At 41.1% G+C, this 19,733-nt stretch overlaps 1 protein-coding gene across 4 annotated transcripts in view; it reads right to left on the bottom strand.

Annotated features, from left to right (window-relative positions):
• The window catches only part of STK3 (serine/threonine kinase 3), a 110,021-nt gene that overhangs the window by 39,259 nt on the left and 51,029 nt on the right, over positions 1 to 19,733 (bottom strand). For 2 of the 4 annotated variants that reach the window (XM_028736414.2, XM_028736413.2), the window contains exons 9-10: positions 15,195 to 15,393; positions 4,799 to 4,974 (exon numbers count right to left, since the gene is read on the bottom strand). In XM_028736414.2, the coding sequence (XP_028592247.1) occupies positions 4,799 to 4,974; positions 15,195 to 15,393 (375 nt within the window). Of the gene's footprint in view, positions 1 to 3,263; positions 4,234 to 4,798; positions 4,975 to 15,194; positions 15,394 to 19,733 lie in introns of those variants that run through there. The other 2 variants (XM_077932827.1, XM_077932828.1) reach the window with 2 other exon arrangements.

Genomic DNA, 19,733 nt, shown 5'->3' with positions numbered 1-19,733 from the left:
TTCCTCTTCCTCTCACTATAATTCCTCTACCTCTCACTGAGCCACGTCCTCCTCTTCCTCCGCATTCCACTCTCGGGCATTCATTCTTCCAGTGTCCTTCTTCTCGGCATATAGCACATTGGTTCGGGCCTTTGCCAACCTCCTTTTGCTCCCCAGCCTCCTTGTGGGAAGTCTGGCTGCTATGGCCGCTGTCAATAAATCCACTTCCCTTTTAAACTTCCTTTTTGCTTCCTTTTTCTCTTCCAAATCTCTATTCATATATACTTTCCTAGCTACTGCCACCAACTGTTCTGGATTCATTCCAGCGAATCCTTCCAGCTTCTGGAGCTTCCTTCTAATGTCTGGTGCACTTTGCTCCACAAAACTCACATTCACCATTCCGCGGTTTTCAGGAGCCTCTGGGTCTAATGGAGTATTGGTCCTATAGGCTTCATGAAGTCTCTCCAGGAAGGTGCCCAGAGACTCATCTGTTCTCTGTATGATTTCCTTCACCTTGCTAATATTTACTGCTCCAGCTTTCAAGCCTTCTATTATGGCCTGATGGTGTTGCTCAAGCTTCCTTCTCCCCCTCCCCCCTTCGTTGGGGTCTCAATGGGGGTCTTGATCTGGATAATTCTCCGCCACCCAGGCCTGCGTGTTGGCCGCCCCATGCCTCTCTGCTTCTCACCTGAGCCATTCCTGTGCTTGTTGATCGATCCTTTGCCTTTCCTCAGTACTGAGAAAGGTCATCAGTAATTGCCTGCAGACCGCCCAAGTGGGATAATGTATTTCCATAATTGAACTAATCAAATCTGTTATGACTTTGGGCTTTTCAGAATAGGGTGGGCTATGTGTTTTCCAGTTCAATAGATCCATGTATGAGAATGGCACATACGTCCATATCCTAGGGTTATATTTTTCCTTATCATCTAGAGGGGTTGTTGGATTAGGCACTTCCTTTAGGGGGAAGATTCTTGCCCCTGGGATCTTGTTGCATGGACTGCCCAAGGATTCCAGTGCTGCTGCACTTGGTTTGGGATCCGGGCAGAGACCATATTCTGAATTTTCTCGTCGCCCTTCCTTTTCAGTTTGCTCTGCTGCCCCTGTAGTCCCAGCCTCTTTTTGTTTGTTATCACCCGATCCTTCCTTTCCTTTAAGTAGTTTTGGATAAATGAGGGCATAGGGAGGGGGTTGCTCCCAGTGTTCCTGGTCAGGGTCAGCTAGGATAGCAGGGGCTGTAGGCTGTAAGAAGAATTAAGGATTAAGCACATAGCAGGTAACTTCAGAAATGTGTGTTGCTAAATAGCCATCAAACCCTGTGCAGCTTACTTCTGAATATATCTGCATAGGACTGGGAATATGGCCCCACAAGGGAAGGCAACTATCAACAGAAAAAGTTGCCCACCTCTTGTATAGTGTTAGGTGTGTAAGCCTATATATGCCCTGGATCTGCACACGCACGCGTGTACACACACACACACACACACACACACACACACAGTGCAACATGGCTATAAGATCAGAAACTTTTGCTTCTGCTTTTAAACTAAATTTATCTACCACATATTTTTTTTAAGTTGTGCAGAAATGTGTTTACAGAAATCATTGCATTTTTAAATTCATTAGGGTAACGGGAGCTAAGAAATAATACAATAAGACTCTAATAAAATACCAATTTACATTGTTTCTGAGATTTCTATCTAAATGCTGTATATTATCCTTAATCATTTTAATGATTAAATCATGTTATTCTATTACCTAATCAGCTGTCACATTTAACGTTTGTAGTGCTAATTAAATACTTGCTATTTGCAATGTCATCGTTTTGCAGTGATTGTTATGTTTTAATGTATTTGTTGTTCTAAGAATACATTAAAGAATCATGCCTTTAATAACAGATGGCTTTTTAAAAAAAAAATGCTCAAGGCATCAAAAGTGTACTTAAACAACAGTGTAATGCCGACACATGATATGCACGTTCTGTGTTTAATGTTAAACAATCTGGATACCAGACCTGTTTGGTAGTAAGTTTAGCAAAGGCAGCAATCTTTCCTTTGGCACTGATGTAAAATGCATTTGCCTTCTCTATTTGAATTATTCTACCCAGGGAGAAAAAGAGGCACTTCACTTAACATGTAGATGCAGTTAAGATAATTGATTCAATCAGCCCTGATGAGACTTTTAACAGTTATCTTTCTAAATTAAATCAATTCCTAATACTAATGCCTGCGTTTTTTGAGCCATTAAGAAAACTTATCTCTTTTGGGGAATGTAGACGCTCATTCATCTGTTAGAAAAATAATGCAAAATTTAGTAACTTTTATTAAAGAATGTGCTTTTAAAATAATAAAAAGGTAAGGTAAAGGTACCCCTGCCCGTACGGGCCAGTCTTGCCAGACTCTAGGGTTGTGCGCTCATCTCACTCTATAGGCCGGGAGCCAGCGCTGTCCGCAGACACTTCCGGGTCACGTGGCCAGCGTGACAAGCTGCATCTGGCGAGCCAGCGCAGCACACGGAATGCCGTTTACCTTCCCGCTGGTAAGCGGTCCCTATTTATCTACTTGCACCCGAAGGTGCTTTAGAACTGCTAGGTTGGCAGGCGCTGGGACCGAACGACGGGAGCGCACCCCGCCGCAGGGATTTGAACCGCCGACCTTTCGATCGGCAAGTCCTAGGCGCTGAGGCTTTAACCCACAGCGCCACCTGCGTCCCCTTTAAAATAATACTATACTATTTCATGATCAAGCTAGCATGTTGACTGTTTTATTTTTCAGCAGCTTTTAGAGTATAGATTAGGTGGTATTCCTTTATCATTTTAAAGTAGTAAGCAGATGGGGATTCAATCTCTGCTAGCCAACTACAGTCCTAAAAGGCAGGCAAAAGAACATCGAGATACTTGCAATTAAGTTTTCTTTCAACCTCCGTACTGCTATCACTGATGTCCAATCCTCTGAACTGACTCTTATGCTTGAACTCAGAGGTGCCAGCTTCTCTGGATGATTGAGGGGGCCCAATGCAATGTCCTGACATCACATGCACGACATCATGTGACATTGCAAGGAGCCAGGGGGCAGAGCCCAACACCCTCTGAACACTGAGGGGGCCCAACACCCTAAAAATATAATAATAATGAGGTTCCCAAGTGTCTCAGCCATCAGGAGCTGGTGCCTATTCTTTCACTTAGGTGATCCTACATGAAACTCAGTCCTTCATTTTTAGAAAGAATGAAGATATTGACCCCTGAAATGGTCTGACAAGAATTAAACTTGTATCCTTCTAAGAGCAGCTACGTTGTCCTAAAATAACACTGGATACCAATTCATTTTTTACATTTTGGAATTTAAACTGCTACCCTATTCTTTTAGAACACACAAAATTAGTCATTCCTGATTGCATTCACTGATAAAATCCGTAACTAGATCCCATTAAGGCAAAATCCAACAGAGATAGAAGAGAGTTCCTTAGAACTAAAAGTTATCCATTATTTACAATTTTCATGAATTACTTAAAGACTGTATGTCAGCAATCTAAAAAATTGATGTCAATTTTAGAAAAGCATGAAATGCATGCTCCACAATGAGTTATCCTTTAACAAGTGTCAGTACCTATAGCCAATAATATGAGTAACATTTCCCAAAGCAAACAACTAGAGAAAATAATTGAATTTTCCACATACTGTACTACTCAGAACACCTACAATGATTATTACTGTCAGCTCATAGGAAGAGCTACAAAGTGTGATGGTTAAAATAACTGATAACAAAATCTATATACTTCATGCATGACTATTGCTATCACAAAAAAATAGATAATACTTCTTACACCAGTTTAACTCAATTTTCTAATGGGTGACCTTAATGTATACTCCCATACAGTTAAGGTGGACAATACAAGTAAAATATTGATCAATTAAGTTAGCTTAAAGATGTATATACAAACAAACATTTGCCTGGTTAACACACTGAAAAGTGGGCGTTTGTTTTTACACTAAAAAGTGTGTACAGAAAACATTCAGCAGGATAGAAGGAACAGACCTATGATTGAGTGCAAGTGAAACTGAAACAGGGTCTAATAAGCAGCTAGTCATAGGATGTTCACAAACATCCTAAATGTCTGAGAATGAAGAGTCAGATTCATTGGTTATTTCAGTGGTGATAGAGAGAGCAAAAACTGCTGGATCACAAAGGTTTCATGTACCAAATAAAGAATTTTATCAAAAAACTGCAGTTTGCTATTCAGAGAAGATGGGAGATGCTGTCAGAGACAAGAAACCAAAAAGATAAACTAGGCCACTTCTACATTGCTAGGTTCAAGTTCATTTGACAATATGTAATTTTGCATGCACATTGGGAGAATGCACACAGTGGCTGAGACAAGTCTGTAATGGTACAGAAAACGATGAAGGGAAGGGACCACTAAACTGCAGAACATGGAATTCACAGTCTGAAAAACCCTACAATGCATCCTGGATCAGTGTTTGAAACTCTCATTGTTCTAGGCACATTTTGCAACAGGGAATTTCATTAGGGTGACCACTTTCTGAGCTCTGGGCACAGTACTGCACCTAAGATTTCAGATTAAAACAGCAGAGTGGAAGGAAAGGTGGACTTTTTTCTGCCTCCCCACTTCCAGCTACTCTCTGAAGACTGGAGAAGAGACCCTCTAACACTGTCCTGGATTATGCTATGTAGGTGGCCATATTCCTAAGCAATTGCTACACTGCTAAGAATTCTGTATAGTGTTCATGTTAGCCGATCTCAGTTAGAATTACTACACCATGCAAAGATACCAGGAAAGCAAACTGTACAGCAGTACTTACAAAATCAAAATCGCCATCTTGAGGAACCTTCCAGTTATCGGGAAAGACATTCTTCGATATATGGTAAGATTCATGCATATTCTGGTTGCAGTTTTCATGGCTTTTATTCTTGGAATCCTGTTTATCAAAGTAGTCCATAAAAGAAGGTCGCTGAGCCTGGGGTGATGTTGCATTTCCTAGTATGAAAATTAGAAGGCTGTGGTTAAAATTTAAAAGAGAAAAGCAGTAAGTTCCAAGTAAATTGTGTTTAAAACGGAGCTGCTCAAAAGATATCAATAGGCAGAGTTAATGTTTGTTTCGTAGCAATTGGGTTCCCAGGACAGAGTGACAGGGCAAACAAGAAAGAGGCATGTAATCAGAGCGACAGAAACCTAACGAAATACCACTGTGATGCAAATGAGTGCAAAAAGTGGCTTACGGCTCAGTTAATTCAGGATACATCTACAGAATTAAACATAGTTGAACTAATATAACGTTTGCAAATCCTGAAATTGAAGTCCAATATTTCTTTTCATTTTTTAACATTGACACTAATATAAATGTTCCTCACATGAACAGAAACACTCCAGCTTCACCCATAGCATATAAAGATTCTGGCAAAACAGTGCCTCCAACTCCCATCCCAGCAAGGGTAGTACAGAAGGATACCATGGTTGATGATATCAAAAATTGCTGAGAGGTCCAGGAGAACCAACAGGGACATACACCCCTAGTCCAGTTCCTGGCACAAGTCACCCACCAAGGTGACCAAATCCATCTCTGTCCCATAATCAGGCCTGAAACCAGATTGAAATGGATCTAGATAATCAGTCTCCTCTTGAAACCCTTGGAGCTGAAATATATACCACCAACATGCTTCAGTACCTTGCCCAAACATGGGACATTGAAGACTGGCTGATAATCATTCAATACGGTGGGATTCAGGGATGGATTTTTCCATGGTGGTCTTATAACTGCCTCCTTTAGGCATGCTGGCACCCTGCCTCGTTGTAAGGAGAGGCATTGACCTCTCCCTTCACCCACTCAGCCAGTCCGCTGCTGACTCTTTTGATGAGCCAGAAAGGGCAAGGATCAAGAACACATGTGGTAGCTCTCACATTTCCAAGGTTCCTGTCCACATCCTCAGGCTGTACAAATTGAAAAATATCCATTAACACCGGACTAAGGTTGTATCCAATAGCGTGTGAGGGAAGTTCCATTCATGCAATGGGTCTTCTATTTCCTCTACTCTACTCCATATGCCCCCCCCCCCACAAATCTGCTCTAGAGGGGCTCCCAATCCCCCGGAGCAGATTTTAAGAGCATATCTGGAGCATGGAGAGTGGAAGTGGCTTTCTCATCATTCCCAGAAGTATGTTGCATTAGCAGAGCTGCACCATTGGATACACCCCTAATATTCCCTCTTACAAGTGGGACAACTCAATGAGAACATTCTAAGAAATGCAGAGGTGCAGATCAATCACATTCAATCTATGCTGAAAATTTACAATTCAGTCTTTGTAAATAACTGCACTGCCAGGATTTTTGCTTCTTATAGTTAAGTTTATGGCTTTACAAGCTGGTCTTTAAGAAACTATTCACAGGACAAAAAAAAGTCTACTTTACCTAAAGAAAAAGAACCAACTAAGAACCTCAAATTTGTGTATCAAACTGTATAGCAAAGTCAAGAAGACCATAGAAAGCAGGAGCCAATAGCAGCATCCTCCATATGTTGTGAACTACAACTTCCATAATTCCTGATCTTTGACTGTGTTGCCAGAGTATGATGGGAGTTGATAGCCCACAACAGCTGTAGGACACTATGTTGCTACCCTTCCATAGAGTAAGGACAATTATCTCTTAAGGAAAGGGAATCCTAGGCTCATGAGGAAACTGTAATAAATTGGTCTGACACATGTTATAAGGTAATCTTACAAACTATTTAAGCGATCGTTTGGAATACAGCTTTGGTAGGAACAGCTAAACATTGCTGCAGGAAAGGAAAGTCATGCCTCACTAACTTCTTGATATTCATTCCTATTACTACAATAATCCACAAGAGAATTGCACTGACATCACTTGATTAGATGCTCAGAAAATGCAGAAGTTCCACATTAAAGGATAATCTCTAACTTGCAGAGTTTCACAATCATTTGCAGAATTGGCTGATTACTATCTTAAGCATAGCTTGGGAGAAAGATTAAGCATTTTCAACTCCAAAGAAGCTTCCAGATACAAAGTTAGAAAGAAAGAAAGAAAGAAAGAAAGAAAGAAAGAAAGAAAGAAAGAAGACCAACATTTATAGAGAGTCCCTACCTGCACCCTGAAACTGTATTGCTAATTTCCCCAAAATGTGTTAAAATGTTGCTACACTTTGCTAGATATAATGGAGAGGGGTTATAGTTTAGGTTCTCTCTCTAGCACAGGGGTTGTCAACCTGGTCACTAGTGGGCGTTTCAGGATTCTAGGTGGGCGGTAGTGGGTTCTACGGCACAAGTTGAATCCTCCTTCCATCGAGCACTGGTGGGTGATAGGGAAATTTTACCATCAAGAAAGATGCATTAGTGGGCGGTAGGTATAAAAAGGTTGACTATCCGTGCTCTAGCATTTCCATTTAAAAGGATTGCAGGGATGGGAAAGATCACCACTGGAGACCTTAGAGAGCCACTCAAGGTCAGAATAGTCTGTACTGTGCTAGATGGGCAAATGGATGGACTCAAAATAAAAATGCAAAATCAACTAACACAATTCTGGTTGCCAGAGATGTCACCTTGACATGACCTTAATCCTATGCCCTTGAAGAGAGCCATCATCAACTGAAAACACACTGGATATTTTATCAAGACTATATTAATTTTATAAAGGTTTGCCTTTTAGTGCTGTTGTGAGATTTCCCCTCATTTTTCTCTGGCACACAAAAGCAGCCACTTTGGGGGGGGGGGACGGGACACAAAAAGACCCTAACCCTAAAAGGTGGGAGAATGAAAATCATTGTGGAAAAATGCCTTATGAAAACAGAAACTTGTATAAGCGAACTAGCAAGCGTATTTAGTAAGGATGTGGGCTTTCCAAATTAAAGCCAGATGAAACTGTAGAAAAGCAAGAGTAGGTCAGTCAAACTGTACCACCATAGAAGGACTCTAGTGCCTACTTGATTTTCCAGTCTTCCAGGTTCTGTTTTCTTGTATTGATATAGTGCATCCCTTTCTCACCAACAGTTTACCCACACAAGCCCCTACTCCTGAAAAAATATAAGGCCAGAAAACACAATGCTATTTATTGCTAGGCTGTGTATTAAAATGTTAGGTTAGAATGTCAAGCTTTGTTTTGTTCCAGATCTCAGCTTTATTTGGGCACAAGTCCCTATTTGTTGGGGGGAAATATGTTTTTACTTATTTTTTGTCATAGCGCCCAGGGGCCTCCAAGCATGGGCGCCTATAAATAAAAAACTTATTATTGTTACTTATTTTGTCCTTGAGCAGGAAAATAGAAAGTTGAGGGAAATATATATACAAAATCTAATGTTAGCAAAGTTTTAAAAGATGTCCAATAGTTTTGCATTGCTAGGAGAGGAAGAAAATTCCCCCTCTGTCTAAACACATTTATTTCTGCAGTTGTGTGGCTTGCTGCAAAAACCATCTGAGAATGCATCACCCAAAAATCTACACATTTTAAGCAATCTGAAAGGGAGATCCCAGTATGTCTGGGGCTACTCCTCCCTTAGTAACATTGGAAACCATTGTTGTAAAGCTCTCTGATAATTTTTATGATAGAGCAGTATACAAAGACCACCAGATCATAGGTTCCTCCAAATGCATCATCTACAAGTCACCTTTTTTTCCTCCTAGAATACAATTAATTCCAACATGAGGAATAAAAATGCTTTCCCCCACTCATTTCTGAACCCACCCTATTCCTGTGACCGTAGTTTGTTTTAACTGTTTTTAATGTTGCATTTTTAATTATTGCAACACGCCCAGGGACCTGCTGGTGAAGGGTGGAAAATAGGTTTAACAACAATAACACACAATACTGGGCTGAGAAAAAGCAATCTTGCATCACTGGTGGAGTAAAATGAATGATTTTTAGGAATATTTAGGGTTAGCAACTCTGCAGATTTATCAGTCAAACCAAGTTTGAGTCTTGGTTGTAAACATGGCTCATGGGTTATGTGTGAATTGAGTTTGAGAGAGGAATTCGTACATTCTCTTAACATGTGATCTGTTTGGTCTTGTGCATGTTACGAGGAAGGAACTTTCAAACCTTGGTCACAACATGATTAGTCTGGAGAGAGCTAAACCATGAGCCTGGATCAGAGGAGACAGCGAGCCAAGCAAACTATGAGGGAGAAATGAAGAGGTTGCATGAAACAGGCCAATGAAATCATCTAAAAACATCCTGGGGTTCTCATCTCGTGCTCTGATTTCCAGAAAGGGAATAGTCTTTCAGCTTACAGTGGGCAGACACACTGTGGGAAGAGACGGGAAAGTTCCTTCCTCGTAACATGCACAAGACCAAACAGATCTTCACGAATACAGGAAGCAATGCCCACATGTGCTGGTATAATTTTTAACGTATTTAAGAGAACAATCTGAAAATAAGTGATATCACAGTCATTTAAAAAAAACAAAACTGCACCATACCAATCCTAAGAGCTGCTTCACTGAACTGCTTCCCTGGCCTTTTAGCATCTAAATCATATTTTAGCATCATTATTAATATTTTAGCCTCTACTTTTATGGCAGCTGGGATAAATTTTAGCCCTTATGGGGTTGTTTTTGTTCTCTCTTGATTAAGAAATGTTTGTGGCTCGTATCGTGTTTATTTTCTATTTTGGTACTGGTCTTTGTCTTACTGGACTTTAGTGTTGAACTTTGATTATTTTATGTGGATTTTATGTTTTTATATTTTTTTAATGACTGTAATCCAGAGAACTTGGGTTTTGGAGTGACTGATAAATACGTTAAATAAATAAATAGGTTCCAATATAACAACTTAAAATGTGGTGGCTATAGGGCTTCAAAACAGAACATTATCAAAAGATGCATCAATAATTTGTGAAGTTGAAGTAACACCCATGTTCCTTGGACACAATTTGTTATTGGGGCAGATCACTTCTTTCCAGAGCAATGACATAGTTTAACGATTAACACAGAAACCAAGTATACTGCTGAAACAGCACAAAACTATTAAAGAATTTCACATATGACCACACTGCATTATGTGGAAGAAATTTATCACATACTGGGAGGAGATAAAAGGGAAACACTAATTGAAGACACACCAAAATCACAACGATGACTCATTCCAGTTTTTCTACACAGAACAGAGTCCTCTCTTCAAATAGGCAGAACAAAATCATATTTCCAAAAGCTGGAGAACTACCTCATCAAGTTTCATTATTGAAGCTAAGCAGTTTTGAGCCTGGTCAATACCTGACTGGGAGAATGTCTAGCAACAAGATGTAGGTAGCTTTAAGGTCAGTGTAGGAAGTGAAAGATGCATATGTAAATAATAGGAAAATTAAATAATTCCTTATACTATATAATAGTGAAATTAAGCATTTTATGACAAAGCTGCATGATCAGTCCAGTTCACTACTTTTTATACTTTCAACAGAATCTGGTGTCACCTCTTAACTGAGGAGGCAACAGTCCTCCATAAAGTATGGTTGGTAGCTATCTGAAGGGTAGATTTCCTTTGGCTTAGGCAGGGATGGTATGTTGGGTTATGGCTCCACATTCTGGTCAAGGCAGGAAGTAGGAGGATGCACCCATGATGCTCTAGTTTGCAGACTCGCCAAGCTTGATACAAGAATCATGAGCCCATGAACTTAAAGAGAAACTTAAGAAAAACAAGCACCAGAAAATAAACAGTAGTGGAAAACCTGCTTCCAATACTATCAGCAAAAGAGCTTAACAGATCAGTGGATGTATGGTTCCTATAAAAATATGTGCAGTCAAATATGACAGGGTGCAGTCATACCATCCGTGCTAAAGCGAAGGAAATCTACTGTTCAGGTAGGTACCAATCAAACTATTTATCTTCAGCTATCAGGGATGGTATGTTGGGATACACCAAAGCTAATCATCTTCTTTGGAGATCAATTGTAGTCGAGTAAAATTGAAAAATAGGGCAGGTCCCTGGACTGCATCCAACTGTGCAATGTTCTATGGAAGGACCTGCTGAATGGCACATGAAATTATTTGGAGAAGCCCATGCAGCCACTTCACAAACATCAGGAAGAGGCCTATTAGCAGCGAAAGCTGAAGAAGAAGAAGCAGCCATCATGGAATGAGTAGTCAGTCTCAAAGGCGCTCGTATCTTTAACACCTCATAAGCCATCCATTTAGACAAACCTTTCTACCCAGAGGTGCTGGATGGAAAGGCACAAAAAGAGAATCTGCTTGTATGAGCAATTGGTTCTGGCTATGTACATTTTAATGGCTCTCCGTACATCCATGAGATGTACCATGATCCATTAGATCCATTAAGATGAAGCTGAGGGAGGAGAGGAAAAACACTCAAGATGAAAGTCTGAAAACAAGACAGAAGAAAGATCAATAGCAACTAGCCTGAGATGATTACACAGGTGCCAACAGCGATCATAATTGAATTCATCATAACAAAGGCAGGAAATGAACTAGAGCATCATAGGAGCCTCAGTCTGCTTCCAAAACCTTCTTTCCTGCCCTGAGGCATAATCCAAAACACAACCCCTGCTATTTGGAGGGAACTTTTCCAGCCTAAATAATATAAACAGAGTACAGATTAAAAAAGGGCTCAGTGTTCAGTGAAATGTAGTGAAATGTAGTTCAGTGAAATGTAGTTATCTACAGGATAACAGTGTTCAGTGAAATGTAGTTGTCTACAGGATAACTAGTAAGTGACACTCAGTGCAAAAGGGGGACTGTTTTTAAGCCTGTTTCAACAAAATGTAAGTGTGGGCAGGTTTGAGGCATCCAAGTGGCAGGCTCTGTTCCTGACTTCATTAAAACACTTACATGGAGCATCCGCTTACACTGTTATATGTGCAGAGTCTTCTATCTAGGCCAGAGGTCAGTAATATGGCACCCATAGGGGCATCTGCACCAATAGAGACCTTCCCTGGTGCCCACAGGATCCTCTCCCCCAATGAAATTCAGCATGAAATAAGCTTTCTATTGTAGCAAATAAAATAGGTTGTAGTGTGCAAATATGCACATGGGTCCAAAGGACTGCTGAACCCTGGTCTATGCTATCAGGAACACTGCTTTTCAGTTATGCCCAAATGCCCAGAGAGAACCCTAAGACTTCCTAAGATGTACAGCTACATGCAGGGCAGCATTCTACAGAAATCTCATGAAAGTGCAGAAGTTCAGAGGTAGACGGACTACTTGAAAAGTATTTGTGAAGATCAGACAACATTTGTAGGTTTGCAAGAAGTTTTGTGAGGAGTATTATTGGAAGTATTGCAAAAATGGAGAAGGGGAAGGATGATTTGTTAAGAGATGTAAAAGCAATATAAAGTTAAGAAATGCATAAGAAGTGGTTAAAATGGTGGATCATGAGAGGTGCTGATGGAAGTCTAAAAAGATTGTATAAGTGATAAGTTTTGTGGTACATTTTATAGTGTGTGTGTGTGTGTGTGTGTGTGTGTGTGTGTGTGTGAAATTCAGAGGTAGAACCTGCCACCACAATACCAGACTTTACAGACTTTTACAAGTCTGTAAAAGGTTATGATGGACCACAAACCCATGGAGTTGTGTATTTCCCAAAAATGAGAGAAGCTAGAGTATGTATGGGAAATTTAACATTAAAAGAGGGTACTCATTCTGAATTAAAAGAAATGTTTTCTTAAAAGAGTTGCACAGCGTATCTTTCACATAAAAGGTAAAGGTAAAAGGTAAAGAACCCCTGGACTGTTAAGTCCAGTCAAAGGTGACTATGGAGTGCGGCGCTCATCTCATTTCAAGCCAAGGGAGCTGGCGTTTGTCTGCAGACAGCATTTGCGGGTCATGTGGCCAACATGACTAAACCGCTACTGACACACGGAAGACCATGACGAGTGCCAGAGCACACAGAAACAGTGTTTACCTTCCCATTGCAGCAGGAACTATTTATCTATGTGCACTGGTATGTTTTCAAACTGCTAGGTTGGCAGAAGTTGGGACACAGCAACGGGAGCTCACCCTGTCACACGGATTCAAACCGCCAACCTTCTGACTGGCAAGCTCAAGAGGCTCAGTGGTTTAGACCACAGCGCCACCCGCATCCCTTCTCTTTCACATATACCATGACCTGGAAAGTTGTGCCTATCTCCTTGTGAATATATTTCCATCCAGAATAATTCATCCATTCTTCTTCTTGGAACTCTTACATTTGCTTTACATAACATTATCTTCATGGTGTTTTATAATACCCTTCTACCATATGTTAAATATTAGTTCAAGATTTTGATAATAAATCTCTCCATTATCCACAGAAGTCTATAAAGCAAATACCTATTTCAGCATCGTACACAAATTAAAACATGTATTAAGTGTTTTATGGATTGAATCATTCTACTCAAGAGTCATCACTCATCAACAGAACTGTTTATTATCTTTTAGCTGGAGATAAAAATCCCTGGTCTACTGTACATAAGCACTGCAAAATAAACAAAATCCTGTCTTAAATTGCCAGCTCCACTTCTACAAGTCACAACAAGCATGTTTCTAACATTCAAAGAAGTTAAATCTTTTCAGACTTTAATATGGCACATAAAGCTGCTTCAGTTCATCCTAGCTATAGATTATATTAGGCTAATTTTGTCATATGTGTATTTGTCAGACATATGGCAAGATAGCCATCAGATGGGCAACTGATGTTTCTTCTGCATTTCTGGAGAGAAAATATTAAGACACTTTACATTGCCAGGAGTTATGACTAAACAGTCATACCACCAATGTTTTAACTAACTTCCAGCAGAGCTTTTGCAAAACTTAATTCATTCAACTGAATGTGTTGGGAGAGACAAAATGCTTTTGGAAACCTCAGTTAATATCTGAAGGCACTGGGCAAAAGGCAAGCAGTCATAATAGCAAAAGACAGAAAGTTTGTGACAAGGAGTTAGATTAATGACAACTTTGTACATTTACCTTTTGAACAGATAGTGAACACATTACACATCTCAAGACACATTAAGCCATAAGCTATAATAAAATGTGTTTTTTCACCAACTGGCAGCATGCTAATGCATACTGCTCCATTCTAAGTTTTAATTTATATATTTTTAAACTGTTGCTATATCTGTATTGTCCCTGTTATACCTAATTGCAAATTCAAATGTATCCCTATCGTGTTTTATGACTTCCTTGATATTGTATGTGGGCTGTCTGTTACCGAAATAGATGCTCTGTTACCGAAATAGATGTCTGTTAGCAAAATAGATGTTACCGAAATAAATATTGTATTGTATTGTATTGTATTTATATTGGTATTGTATTGTATTTATATTGTATGTGGAACTGGTCTGTTACCGAAATAAAATTCATACTGCTCCATTGTGCCTCTTTTGCACCTCCTTTTCCTCAGCCAGACTCCTTTCCCTTATTTCTTCTCAGCATTACAAGACAACCAGCACTTGTGGTTTGTTTCTCTTCAAACAAATCACAAGTGGAAACCAAAGTGGCCAAGCCAACATCCTGGTTTGTTTCCTCCCAACTGCAGAAAAGAAGGGAAAGGGGAGGAATGAAGAGAGCATGATTGAGCAGTGTGCACCAGCACACTTTTTTGCTTGCGGTAAACCATAGTTTATTTTTAACCATGGCATAACAAGATGTGTGAAACAGGCCAATGCTTTATGACATCTTTTTTAAAAATATACCCTTTACACTGTTCAACCATTAACTCCTGACTATAAAGCTATATGACTATCATAGAACTGGCTCCAAATGGCTCTGGGTTTGACTGGGGTGCCCTTAATGAAAAGTGTTCTAGAGTTCTAAAATATATTTTAATTTTTCCAGTTATCCTACGTGAAATGTTATGTGAATGACTTAAATAAAAATGAAATCACATTTAAAACTTATATTTAGTTCCATAATATAGGATGAAGTAAGCAAAGTATTTATAACTAATATTACTAATAAAGGCAATCCAGAGGTCGTGAGCTGTCTTGCAGAAGAGATCTGTGAGTTCATGAAATTTTCTGCCCAAGGGCAGACATGTTGTCAGGGAAAACTAGCTCAAGTACACATGTGAATCTCATCTGCACAAACCACAAGAATGTAGCCAATATCTACATGGACAACTTCCTTTCCCAAGGTTTTAACTCCAACATTCTTTTGTAGAATCCATAACATAACTGATTTTAAGTGCGTATTTATTGATAACAATTTATTTATCTAGAGGGAAAACAGAACATGCTTTAAACAGAAACGAAAATTAAACATACTTTTCATAGTTCCATCTTCATCTTCATCATCATCATCATCACTGTTTATCACCATGGTCCCCAAATCGGATTCAAGCATGGTGCTATTATGTTCAATCATTGTCTGAGCACTGTCACTCATAGTACTCGTGGCTCTCATTGTGCCGGCACTTTCTGAATTTGTCTTCACCATGGTATGGGAGTCCAGCTCATCCTCATCCTGTAAAAATGTTTAAATAGAAATTACTTCCAAACACATACTGATCTTGAGGACAAAAGAACTTCCAATCACACATTCTGAATCCCTTACAGTGGTACCCCGCAAGACGAACGCCTCGCAAGACAGAAAACTTGCTAGACGAAAGGGTTTTCCGTTTTGGAGGCGCTTCGCAAAACGAATTTCCCTATGGGCTTGCTTCGCAAGACGAAAGCCCATAGGGAAATCTCCGGGACAGCGGGGAAGCGCAGTGCGTCTTCCCCACTGTCCTCGGACCTCCTCCTGCCGCCCGGCTTTGGAACGATGCTCCGAAGCCGGGCGGCGGGGCGGGAACGCCTCCTCTCACCGCCCGGCTTTGGAACGATGCTCCGAAGCCGGGCGGCGGGCGGGGACGCCTTCTACCGCCGCCCGGCATCGGAACGAAGCTCCGAAGCCGGGCGGCGGGGCGGGGACGCCTTCTACCGCCGCCCGGCATCGGAACGAAGCTCCGATGCCGGGCGGCGGGGCGGGGACGCCTTCTCCCGCCGCCCGGCATCGGAACGAAGCTCCGAAGCCGGGCGGCGGGGCGGGGACACCTTCTCCCGCCGCCCGGCTTCGGATGGCTTTCCTGAAGACTTGGGGTGGGAGGAGGGTTTTCCTTCCCACCGCCAACATTCAGAATGCTGTTCTGAATGTTGGCGGTGGGGAGGAAAAACCCTCCTCCCACGCAAGCCCCGGGAACAGAGGGAAAGCGCTGCGCGCCTTCCCCTCTGTTCCCGTACCTGTCCTGAAGGCTTGCGGTGGGGAGAAAAGCCCTTCTCCGCACCGCCAGCCTGGCAAGCGGTTTCCCTAGGAACGCATTAATTGATTTTCAATGCATTCCTATGGGAAACCGTGCTTCGCAAGACGAAAAACTCGAAGAAGAAAAAACTTGCGGAACGAATTAATTTCGTCTTGCGAGGCACCACTGTAGTTCTTTCTTCACATCATGGCTTGTCACATTTAATTTCTGGGTGATACCCAACTAAGTCCTGCTTAGAATATACTCACGGAAATCAATGGACTTGTGAAACACTGTAGCATTTCTTGTTTCTCATATTGAATTTTGGGGCATGTCAGATTTAAGATTTACGGTCATTTTCATGGTTAGGAGAAGGGCTGTAGCTTAGTGGTATAGAATCTGCTTTGCATGCAGACGGTCCCAGGTTCAATCCCAGCATCTCCAGGAAAGAAAAGGAGAGAATGCCGTCTAGAATCCTAGAGAGATATTGCCTATAACTGTAGACAGTGCTGAGCTAGATGGACCAATGCTTTGACTTGGTATGTGGCAGATTCCAATGTTCATCATTTCCATTCTGCTCCTTCCCCATCCCCACTCCACAACTTGAATCCAAATAAATGTTTAGTTGTTTTGCTTGGTACACTTTTTAATTCTCTCTTTCTCTCCCTCAACTATTAAAGGAGTTCAGAGCAGCAAACACACAAGCAGTAAAAAACCTAAAAAACATTCCAGTACAGATGCAGTAGGGAAAGATCTCAACTTAAAAGGCTTGTCGCTTCTCCAACATTGTTGCTCCTTCCTCATTGCTCCTCGATAAATTAGGCTTGGTTAAATGTTACACGGGACACGGGTGGCACTGTGGATTAAACCACAGAGCCTAGGACTTGCCGATCAGAAGGTCGGCGGTTCAAATCCCCGTGACGGGGTGAGCTCTCGTTGCTTGGTCCCTGCTCCTGCCAACCTAGCAGTGCGAAAGCACGTCAAGGTACAAGTAGATAAATAGATACCACTCCAGCGGGAAGGTAAATGGCGTTTCCGTGCACTGCTCTGGTTCGCCAGAAGCGGCTTAGTCATGCTGGCCACATGACCCGGAAGCTGTATGCCGGCTCCCTCGGCCAATAAAGCGGGATGAGCGCCACAACCCCAGAGTCGGCCACAACTGGGGCCCCTTTACCTTTACTTTAAATGTTACACAGAGAGAAATAACATGGTAGTTGGGGACAATGAGCAATGTTAAGGAAAAGTTTAGCGCTTTCCCCAATTTTGTAATAGCTACCCAAAATATATCCTAGAAGGATTTTTTAAAAATATGTCATGTTTTCCACTGTATTTTATTGTCCTATCTACCTAGATAATTCTTCAAAACTTTCCCTAGTAAGCACCAAAGCAAACGTGGTTATGCCCCACACTGCCCTGCAGCCCCCAGTGTATCCTCAAAAGGGGGAACCCCCAGGTGCAGATTGGGGGGAGTACTTGATACAACCCACAGTTTTTACACAGCACTAGCAACAAGACTGCAAGAAGATCAAACGCATCCATTCTTAAGGAAATCAGACCTGAGTGCTCCCTGGAAGGACAGATCGTGAAGTTGAGGCTCCAATACTTTGGCCACCTCATGAGAAGAGAAGACTCCCTGGAAAAGACCCTGATGTTGGGAAAGATGGAGGGCACAAGGAGAAGGGGACGACAGAGGATGAGATGGTTGGATAGTGTTCTTGAAACTACAAACATGAGCCTGACCAAACTGCGGGAGGCAGTGGAAGACAGGAGTGCCTGGCGTGCTCTGGTCCATGGGGTCACGAAGAGTCGGACACGACTAAACGACTAAACAACAACAAGCAACAAGACGAAAACAACTGGAAAGCATTCTCTGAAAGAGGAATCTCAAAAACAGAAAGAGGATATATGCATCCCCCTTACTGTTAATTCACATGACTTGCCCACCTTGCCTGTTGTTTACTCTCACTAATGCTAGCTCTTCAATGCCTCAGGCAGCAGCCCTTTCCCAGTCCTGTTACCCAATGTAGTTTTAACAGAAATTTAACAAGAACTTAGAAAGCTGCCTTATAGAGTCAGGATGTTGCTCCATCTAGCTTAGCACTGCCTTCACTGAGTGGTAGCAACTCTGCAGGATTTCAGACAGGGGTCTGCCCCACTCCTAGCTGAAGATGCCAGGGACTGAACTGCAGCCTTCTCCATGATAAGCAGATGCTCTACAGGTGACCTAAGGCTCCACCCCTAGGGACATGTATAAAAACCTCAACAGAAGTGAGTCCAGAAGATCAAAAGGGCATTGCATATCATGGTTTTTTTATTAAAAAAAATAATAAAATCTCAATGGGCAAAAGCAATTCCTTTCATTTGTATGTACTTAAAGGGTTTGTTAAGCTATGATAAAAGGGGGAAGAAGAAAACCCGTTGATACTTTGTAGAGAAGTATCTGCTGAGCAGATGCTTCGGGACCGTGGAACAGAGTTAATTCCAGCAAAGGATACAAAAGCATTTCCAATCAGTGGCAGTAATGTGCCAGGAATGTAAAACAGAGAACTGATGATAATCCAGTTCATGAATCATAAAACCCATATGGAATAGAAGTATTTGAAAACATTATTAGGAAATCCTACTCTCTTTCTGAAGTCAGATTTAGAGGATGTGCACAATATCCCAGCTATTTAAGGACTAACATGCTGTTCTATGCCTCAAGTCCTGTTACAAGGGCACATTCTACAACCCACAAAAAAACATCAGAATGCAAAAGAGCTGCTTGTTGATTGTATAAAAGCTTCCAATTAAGTGTTTAATTTTAGGTGACTCAATAAAAAGCAAATTCTTTGATTTGTAGCCCTCTTTGAGGGCCAAATAAAACCAGCCAAATACGCTTCGAAAGTCTATCCTAACATCGAGTTTACAAAATAGCCCTACGGATTTCAATGGCTAATGAAAAAGCCACGTACCACTAATCAGTGCCATCGTGAAGAAAACGATCCTGCTGTCCTGGGGGGAGTAAACTTATGAAGCACTGACTGTGTCTGATGATACCCATGACACAGACTAAAACTATAAAATCAGGGTTGCTGGCATTATTGTATTATTTTATTTTTTTTAAGTTGCAAGTTAGTAAGATAAATTCAACTTAAAGTGCACTGGCTGTCTTTCAGGAATAGTTATTTTTCTCTAGCCCATTTACAGAAATATAGAATAACATTTTCATATGCAAAAAATATATATGTGGAGTGTAATTCAAATGCCTAAATGTGTGTTCTACTGATTTATAAATCAACAAAATCACGACCTTGTTTCCAGGGGGGGGAACCCTAAATACCACATTGTTAACAAAGTTTCTTTTAAAATAGGTGATTAAGTGAGCCACAGTTTCAGATATAAGTCTCAGTTTATTGGCCATAATGAAAATCAGCAATTAACAACAGCAGCACAAGAAGAAATTCACGGTAACAATTTGCTACTGTTCACAATTCCCTGCTGAGTTTGTCTTATAAATCAAATTTCTACCATTTCCTTTCCCCCCTTGCTGTCAATGTCAGTCCTCTAACATAAGATCTCTTTCAAATGTCTCCTTCCACAC

The sequence above is a fragment of the Podarcis muralis genome, chromosome 8, assembly GCF_964188315.1.
Source record: "Podarcis muralis chromosome 8, rPodMur119.hap1.1, whole genome shotgun sequence".
Taxonomy (NCBI): Eukaryota; Metazoa; Chordata; class Lepidosauria; order Squamata; family Lacertidae; genus Podarcis; species Podarcis muralis.
This window is presented reverse-complemented; position numbering and strand designations above follow the sequence as displayed.